Source organism: Abramis brama, assembly GCF_963993115.1.
Source record: "Abramis brama genome assembly, chromosome: 7".
NCBI classification, from domain to species: Eukaryota; Metazoa; Chordata; class Actinopteri; order Cypriniformes; family Leuciscidae; genus Abramis; species Abramis brama.
The window spans coordinates 9,686,588-9,695,361 of NC_139969.1; the positions used below are offsets into that span (position 1 = coordinate 9,686,588).

Consider the following 8,774-nt stretch of genomic DNA (forward strand, 5'->3'; position numbering starts at 1 on the left):
ATAACCATTTTAACATAAGCTACAAATGCTCAGTTAGTCGCCCTTATACAATTTACCAATTTTACACAGCCTTTCAGTCGAACTATTACAAAAGTCAATGCAAAAATTAAAGCAACTTGGATTCAGCCACAGCTGTTATTAAAAATGAAATAAAATTAGCGATTTTAAAAGTCTCTTACACTTCTTGTAAGTAATTTATGATAGGGTTTATACGACAGGCGATATCATAGGCTACTTATATGAATTAGGCCAAATCTGATGTATATGTGCAAGACTCTGAACAAAGCATATGAAGGCTGGGAAATGACTTAGTAGTTTTTTTATTGATAGTCTAGAAATAAAAAGTTTTAGTAACAAAATACATTGTGTAAATACCTTAAGTAATTACAAAATAACACTAAAATAAACTACAACTTTTTGAATATTCACACATATTATTACTTTCCTCTTGTGAACAAAACCACAGTTGAGCATCATTAGAGCTATCAAATGTAAGGTTTTAACTGATTTGATTAAAAGCTCAGCAACACCCTTTCAAAGGTCTTTTTCACAGGTTCAAATAAGCATCTTTATAGCACAGGTGTGATAGTTCTTGGCCTATTCAGCCGAAAGAACTGGAACAGCACGCAGCACAGTTCTCTATAGCGAAGCCCGTACAGGTACGGAGCTAAGGCTTTGGGCAGGACGAGTAAGACGTTACACACCACCAGGGACATCCACAGGCTTGCTCTGAGGTCCAGAGCCTCACTTTTGAAGCAAAGCATCAGCTCGATCACCAAAACCAGCAGGGGACAGAAAGCCAGGAACAGGTGGAGAGAATGGATCATAAATGTTCCTTTAGCACGGGACGAGGCTTGGCCCTTCCACACACCCGAATTACGTGTATAAAAGTAGAGGATGAGGTAACCAGACAACACCAGGAGGAGGATGAAAATGATACTAGTGACTGTCAGCAACATGGAGACATGGAGTGGGCGAAAGAGGCTTACAGTCAGAACCATCAGCAAAGGCAGGGAGCAGATGTGGAGGGCGCAGGGGGCCGTACTATGGTACCACAAAAACATGCCAACAGCTGCCGCAGGGAAAAAGACTGAGACGGCCCAGATGGCAGCAACTGCTCCGTAGGTTCGCGACACGGGCCACACTGCCAGGTAGCGAAGGGGTGATAACACAGCAAAGCAGGTATCCAGCACCATTGCTGTAATACTTAGTACGCCAGAACTGTATAATACCGTGGATAGGAAGAGCAGCACGGCACACGGCCACTGTGTCATCAACACACCAGATAAGTTGATGCAGGCGCTCAGAATATTCATGCAAACAAAGAGTAGGTCGCTGAAAAGAAGATTGGCCAGGAGGAGGAAGCGCGTCTGCTGCCGCAGGTCAACGCGGGACAGGATACGTATTAGAAGAACCGGAGTGGTCAGCAGAATGGCCAGGAAGGCCAAAATGGGGCATATCTCAAGCACTTTCATGTGGATGGGAGGGATGAATCCATGCCACTCATGTGCAAACATCTCCGCTGGGCTTTCAGAGGAGTTGGAAAAATTCGAGGAACGTCTGTGAAGCTCAGCTCGACCCGACTTGTTGTACCAATTGCCAAATGAGCAAAGCAGAGATAAAAAAAGGTCTTCCGCAGCTAGGTAGAAAAGCTTAGACTTTCCCTCCATCAGAGTTTCCATCTCTTGGCACGTGTTTGTGCGTCCAATCCAAAGGCAAAAAGAGCGACAGACGGGTAAATGTGTCTCTCCTTCTCTCTTCTCGCAGACTGTGGTAAGTGATTTAGGGGACAGATCTGTCACAGACAGGCTTGTAGATGGTTTCCGTGGAGATAGAGAAATGGGTAAATATCACTTCACAGCTAAAAGGATCAGAATGACACTGGGATTTTGCACCAAGGCATAAATATTGATACGTCTTCCTAGAATCAGGACTATTGCGTAACATTTACACTGTTATTTTCGGACTGATTGATTGTTTAACTTGGAGGACTAAGTGCCTCAGGTTAAACATTGAATGCATATAGGAAATTGGAGAAAGACACAATCATGTAAAAATCCTGTAATGTAAATTTATTTATCTTAAGAGAACAAAACAGCACTATCGACCAGTACTTACAAGAGTTTGAATCAATATTGTGGTCATGAATAACAACATACAGTACATTAACTGGGAGAATCTCACAAAAAAAAACTGTCAAGAGGACAAATAAAAAAAGAAAAAAAAGAAAGAAGGATAATGTGCATGAAAACATCTAAGCCTGTTCCATATCTTTTTTTACATATATGTAAACCAAAAATATGTATATGTAATACCAAAAAAATCTTATTGTCATTATGAAGATTATCCTGGACACACACACACACACACACACACATATATATACATACTGAATTTTGTTTCCACATGATGATGATGAGAATTTGGGGAAATTGAAATTGTGCTTAAATATAATGACATGAAAATATCATATTGCTAAATATTAAAATATAGATATTACAATTATATATAGAAATATTAGTTGTTGTTTTTTTTAACCTGGACATTTCTTTGTGAGATTCACCCAGTTGCACTTGATATAGTTTTGTTATGATGAATAACAGGACATAGCATTCAATCTTTAGTTTACAAATGAAAATATAAAAAGATTTAAATAAATGTAATATTATTTCATGTTAACAGTAAAAATGCTTTAATAGAATATTAATAATAAATATTAAATGTTTAGTCATTTAAATTCACTCTTCCGCAAATTAATCCTCCAAAAACAGAGGAACCAGATCCAGTTATTTTGCAGGCTGGCTCTGCTCTAGCTTCAAGTCCACTCCTCTAGGCTGCACTTCTCTGACTTTGATGTCTCTTCTTCCACAACACCTGCTGGACAGTCTCGTAAATCTCGCGATAGCGCAATATGTACAGGCAAGGAGTGCAACAGCGTGGCAACAACATCAGTATGCACATATTCACCAAGTCAATCAACACTCCCACCACATCATCCTTGGTTTCTTGCTTTAAAAGAGCCAGCTCGACTGCGAAGACTAACGCCGGTACAAAATACATCATGAGCAACAGAGTGTGTGCTAAAAGCGTCATACGCGCCCGGGAATAGCGACTACGCCATATCCCAGAAGTCTTGGTGATGATGTAGAGGTGTATGTAACAGTACACAATGAGAACAGTGCAGAGGCTGATGGCAATGATGAAGTACAAATGAACGCCAACCTTCATTTTCTCCAACGAGTGCAACGCAATCAGGATCAAACACACTGGACGTCTCGGTTGGTTCCTGCCCATCACCACCTCAAACATCACTACCAAGGAGACCGGACACACTGCGGCCATCACCCATATGCTCATAATTATCTTCTTGGCCCGAGATGGCGGGAGAATCTCTTTGTAACGTAAAGGCCAACGTACAGCCACATATGTGTCGACAACCATCATTGTGACCGTGATCACAGAGCAGCTGTACGTCATTACCATGCTCACCATCATAAACTCACACAGCGAGTGGGGCATGTACAGGCCTACAGAGTTGCAGGAGACCATCGCAAGGTTCATGGTGAGGAAAAGCATGTCTGCGAAGAGCGTGTTTGCAAGGAGCAGGTAGCGGGTCTCTTGGCGTAGCGAAGGAAAGCACAGAATGCAGATGGACAGAACAGGGTTGACCAGCATTGTCACAGAGGTTAGCAGAACCGTGGGGATGAGGAACAGATCCATATGTCTGGTCTCCATTATTCTGTACCATTCATCAGAGATGTTAACGATGAAAGACTGAGTCATATTTAAAGTCCAATGACGCACTAGAGAAAGCGTTGGAGTGAAGAACAATTTCTCCTCTGTATGCTGAGACTGGAACGGTGGAGCACATATATAGCTTCTCTACCTACAGAAAACAGAAAAAACATGAGTACAAAAATATGTACATCACCATACACACAGTATGACCTGTAAACTTAGGATAAGGCTTCAAAAAAATTCAAACAAAAGCAAATTCAGTTTCATTTTTTGTAAACCAGGAGAAGTAAAGACAAGTAATACAAGAAATATTCGAGACGCATCCTTCAAATACACTGTCCAATCAAAAGCTCTATAGAATAAGAATGTCCATCCTCCTAATATTAGGAGGCAATTTTTTATAGGAACTATCACTTCAGTATGTCCCAATTTCTGGAAAAGAATAAGTTCACCCAAGAATGAAAACCCTTTTACTCCTCATGTTGTTCCAACTTTCTTCTGTGGAACATAAAAGAAGCTATTTTGAGAAATGTCTTAGAATATATATATTTTTTTACATTAAAATGGAAGTCAATGGTCACCAAAATGGTGTAGGTCCCTACATCCTTTAAAATATCCATGGGAGTCCCATGGGAGAAAGAAATGCCTAAAGGTTTGGAATAACATGAGGGTGAGTAAATTATGACAGAATTGTCAGGTTTGAGTGAACCATCCCTTTAAATGGTTATTATAGCCTGAATTAATCTTTCCAATGATGGATAAATGATACATTAATCATAAAAACTAAAATTAAAATCGGCAAACAAATTAAAACCATCAAACATCAAATAAAGCATTGATTAACTTTTTCTCCCAATACACACTTTGACAAACATAAAAGTCTTTTTTTTTTTTTTTTTAAATCATTGTAATTTCTATGAATTTCTAAGCATCTCATTCCAGTCTCTAGTAAATGGACCTGAACGATGAACAGAGAATAAAAACAAATAGTCCAAACAATATACCTCGAATTAGAACAAGTTAATTCGTTTTTCTTACATATTCCTGATAATACTGCATTTTTTTTTAAAAAGAGAAAGAAATGCAGAAAATGTTCATATTTTCATGAAAACATTAAGACACAAATGAAAGGGTTAATATCGATAACAGTATGAATTATATAAAAATCTACTTTTGAGTGAAACTGAATGAGCCTTATAAACCTAATTACAATTTCATCTTACAAGAGTTACAAGCAAAACAAATCTATGCAAATTATGTGTTTGTGACATGGTACTATTGTACTATTCCTGGTCCACAAAAACACTTCTGTTAGTTTCAGCCCCGTTTCACAGACAAACATTTCACAGAGGAAGAATGAAATATGGTTGTATTGACTAACAATCGATTAACTGTTAAAATGACTCGCGTACCTGTTCCACTCATCCACGTGCAGTAACTTCTGCTTCCATCCAGACCTCCATTAGACTAATGTCGCCCCAGATCAATACCTCCCGACTCTGTCCTTGTTATCAGAGAGCAGGCGTTCCACTGATGCGCACAGATCCGTAAACCATCGCACGGCACTAACACTCTTAAAGCTCTCTATGGTTACTCAGCATTTGGTGTAAATTGTGCTGACCCTCCCCATGACAGGCCGTTCAGATAAACCAACACTAACACCGTTATTACCTCAATGTCCCTCGACACTACTATGCACCTCATATCCGGAGCTAAAAGCTTATAAAGCAATAAATGAGATGGAAGAGTTAAACAAACAAATAATATACAAAAATGTTGGCATGACCACCAGTCCATAAACAAATGATGCTAGTAGTTTGCATTGTTTGTTTGTTTTATGCAAAACTGATACCATCATGTATCACTCACAAAGAATAAAACATTGGTGAATTTTGCTGAATGAAAAAGTTTATTCATTTAGTTGTTTTTTTTAATACAAAATGCCTCATTTCCTGTCCTTCTTGTAACCAGTGTTCCAGTGATGCTTCCTCCTGTGCTGTCCGTCATCATCATCATCTTCTTCTTTATCCTCCCCTAACTCCTCGTCCTCATCACTGCTGTACTCGTCCTCCCTCCCTTCTTCCTCCTGCTCTCTCGTCATCAGTTTGCGAAACACATGGAACTCCTCTACAGTTGCCACGGCGACCTGCGTCAGGTAGGTTTCCTCTGAGACGCAGAGGACGTCGTTGAGCGGGGGGTTGACGATGAGTGTTTGGCCCTTCTTGTCTGGCGTCTGGTACAGTCCCCTCCGCTCCAGAAAACAGTGACGACACCGCAGCTCAGACAGAGACATCCTGAACACCTTCGCCTTCAACATCTCTGCCTGCCGCACACCCATACGGAAATATGCATACTGCGGGGGGGAACAAGCTGCGAGTCAGTTTGCAACTACTGTAAAACAAACACTGCCCTGCGAATGCCAACTTCAATGAGCCGCAATGGCTCACACAACAGGCACAAGAAAACCATTTACAAGGATAGTTTACCCTAAAATCAAACTTTTAGTGAAGAATGGTTTAAACTTACAGATACCTGTCGTACCTGAAATTTGTACTCCAGCTGGACCAAATCCTCCTCTAAAACCTCGGGTGAGTCTCTGAGGATGTCTGTGACCTGTTGGACGGTGAAGAGGCATTTTTCTCTGAGCAATCGGGACACCATGTTTATCCTCTTGATAGGCAGGACCATGATCTTGGGGTAGTGACTGATCATCTGCTGAAGACTGCCTGTGGACAGATTTCAGACAGATTTTAACTTGACTGGCTTTCAAACTGGGGTCTATGGAGAACTTTTTTTTTTTTTTTTCAAAATGTATTTTAACAATGAGAAAAAAAAAGAAAAAAAAAACCCTGAATAGTCGGAGACAATAGCCTTGTGGGCAGCGCTCTGGCATGCGGGTGACTTTAGTTTGAGTCCTGGCTTGTGGACCTTTCCCCCGCCCCTCGCTTACTGTTGATTGTCTATACTGTCCTATCTCAATAAAGGCAAAAAATGGCTAAAATAAATCTCACAAAAAAAGAGAGAAAGAATTAGGGTTATTAGAATTAGAAATTAGTGTTTAATTTTGAGCAAACAAATTATTTACCTTCTCTCCTTACTTGCAATGTACATAGGTTTAATGTTTAAAATGCTTTGGAACAATATGTATCAGAAACTGTTCAACACAAATAAATCATAGTTAAATTAATTAATAAAAGTTTATCTTTTATTTTAATAAGGAAAAATATTACTTGATACAAAGTAAACATTTTCCAAATAATGTTTCACATTTCACTCATTTACACCACCGTTCTAAAGTTTGGGGTCAGTAGAATTTTAATAAAATGTTTTAATAAGAAGTCTCTTATGCTCACCGGCTGCCTTTATTTGATCGAAAATACAATAAAACAGTAATGCTGAATAATATTAAAGTATTTATTTGTTTTAAATTTTAACATGTTTACAATATAATTTTATCCTGTGATGGCAAAGCTGAATTTTCAGCATCATTACTCCAGTCTTCAATGTCACATGATCCTTCAGAAATCATTCTAATATACTGATTTGGTGCACAGAAAACTTTGCTTACTATTATCAATGATGAAAACAGTTGCGATGATCAATATGTTTGTGGAAACTGACTTTGAAAGTTCAACAAGAACAGCATTTATTTTAAATAGAAAAGTAACTTTATAAATGTCTTTACTGTCAGTATTTATCAATATAATGCATGCATGCTGAACAAAAGTATTAATCTAAAAAAATATATATCTTACTGACCCCAAACTTTTGAACGAAAGTGTAATTTCCTACCAGAAAAGATGCATCACCTTCTAACAATCCCATCTTCCTCAGATGATTGATGCGCTGCTGTAAGTCTGCACCTTTAAGTGAATATACCTCTGGACACTTTTTCATTATTTTCAGGATACTGGAGGGATTTAATCCCAGGAGCAACAGTGCTGTCAGAACAGACGGAACATGTTTCCCACGGCTCTTCGTTGCACCTTCATGCATCTCCTCGGCTTGAGTTTCTGAGAAGCCCATCTCAAGCAAAGAGGACAGAGTGAGCTGGGTCACAGGACTGTGGGTGACCTGACTGGTGCGAGATGGATTCACGAGATGGGGCTCTTGTGTGGTGCAGAACGGCATACGACCTCTGCTCGCAGCCACAGGACAAACACGCCATCTCCACATCCATTGCACCATCTGAGACACAGAGAGAGGAAGCAAATGCTGTTCAATTCAGTAAATAGTGTTTGGACAATAAATCTGAGGCCTGGTTTCACAGACAGGGCTTAGATTAAGCCAGGATTGGGCCTTTTTTAAAATTAGGACATTTAAGTATAAAACATTAAGATTTTAAAAACATACCTTAGGAAAAAAAACATTACTGGTGTGCATCTTGAGACAAAACAATGGCACCGACATATTTTAAGATATAGTGCAAATTGCTTTCAGTTAAACCAGCTCAAACATGCAATTTAGTCTGAGACTAGGCTTAAGCCTGGTCTGTGAAACCAGGGATAAATATATTTGAAACAATATATCAGCTTTTCTCAGGATTAACTTTACTTTTAGCCCCAGTCTCCCATATGTGTGTATGTTGAGATGCTGTAACTGTTGAGGGGCTATACATTATTTTTAATCAGATTTAGCAAAAACAATGAGACGTTTTAGATGTATGAATGAATGATTGTGACCTTGCACTTCTAATCATCGAGGCAGACGTTTCTTACAAAAGTATTTTTAGTTTTAACGTTGTGTTAGGATATCCAGATTTTCTAGCAATCACAAACTGTTATAATATTAAATACGTTATTAAACCATTTTTATAATCAGATTCACCACGGAATCTGCTTGATACAAAGTTATAGTTGGCTGCATCGCGACAGCTTCTTAGCAGCTGTTAAACATTCAATCGAGTGTCTAATTCCATGATAATGTGTGAATTTCTTTTAGCATTTCGTCCTCACCTGTTTTCTGCAAACATGCGTACCCATATCTGTGCCGCGTCAAAATACACCCGCGCTGCAACAACAGCCAGAGCTCAAAAG

The 8,774-nt window shown here is 39.1% G+C and overlaps 4 protein-coding genes across 4 annotated transcripts in view; 1 reads left to right on the forward strand and 3 right to left on the reverse strand.

Annotated features, from left to right (window-relative positions):
• ncapd2 (non-SMC condensin I complex, subunit D2) overlaps positions 1 to 8,774 on the forward strand; it is a 116,339-nt gene that overhangs the window by 98,461 nt on the left and 9,104 nt on the right. The gene's annotated exons all lie outside the window — the stretch shown is intronic.
• On the reverse strand, positions 486 to 1,750 carry LOC311086465 (putative G-protein coupled receptor 148). The gene has a single exon (XM_084119369.1). It carries the CDS (start codon positions 1,680 to 1,682, stop codon positions 570 to 572), a length of 1,113 nt encoding a protein of 370 aa, XP_083975495.1. The 5' UTR covers positions 1,683 to 1,750; the 3' UTR covers positions 486 to 569.
• On the reverse strand, positions 2,114 to 5,486 carry LOC311086467 (putative G-protein coupled receptor 148). Its single transcript, XM_084119371.1, has 2 exons — positions 5,151 to 5,486; positions 2,114 to 3,886 (listed from the first exon to the last, which is right to left on the reverse strand). The coding sequence occupies exon 2, from the start codon at positions 3,781 to 3,783 to the stop codon at positions 2,830 to 2,832; it is 954 nt and encodes a 317-aa protein (XP_083975497.1). The 5' UTR covers positions 3,784 to 3,886; positions 5,151 to 5,486; the 3' UTR covers positions 2,114 to 2,829.
• On the reverse strand, positions 5,625 to 8,749 carry mterf4 (mitochondrial transcription termination factor 4). Its single transcript, XM_084119370.1, has 4 exons — positions 8,694 to 8,749; positions 7,548 to 7,926; positions 6,280 to 6,464; positions 5,625 to 6,091 (listed from the first exon to the last, which is right to left on the reverse strand). The coding sequence occupies exons 1-4, from the start codon at positions 8,718 to 8,720 to the stop codon at positions 5,684 to 5,686; spliced, it is 999 nt and encodes a 332-aa protein (XP_083975496.1). The 5' UTR covers positions 8,721 to 8,749; the 3' UTR covers positions 5,625 to 5,683.

Excerpts from the sequence above, each read along its gene's own strand:
- LOC311086465 (XM_084119369.1), bottom strand. The coding sequence starts at position 1,682 with ATGGAAACTCTGATGGAGGGAAAGTCTAAGCTTTTCTACCTAGCTGCG.
- LOC311086467 (XM_084119371.1), bottom strand. The coding sequence starts at position 3,783 with ATGACTCAGTCTTTCATCGTTAACATCTCTGATGAATGGTACAGAATA.
- mterf4 (XM_084119370.1), bottom strand. The coding sequence starts at position 8,720 with ATGGGTACGCATGTTTGCAGAAAACAG. Across the intron at positions 7,927-8,693 it reads CGCATGTTTGCAGAAAACAG|ATGGTGCAATGGATGTGGAG; the intron begins GTGAGGACGAAA and ends TCTGTGTCTCAG. Across the intron at positions 6,465-7,547 it reads GAAGATGGGATTGTTAGAAG|GCAGTCTTCAGCAGATGATC; the intron begins GTGATGCATCTT and ends ATCTGTCCACAG.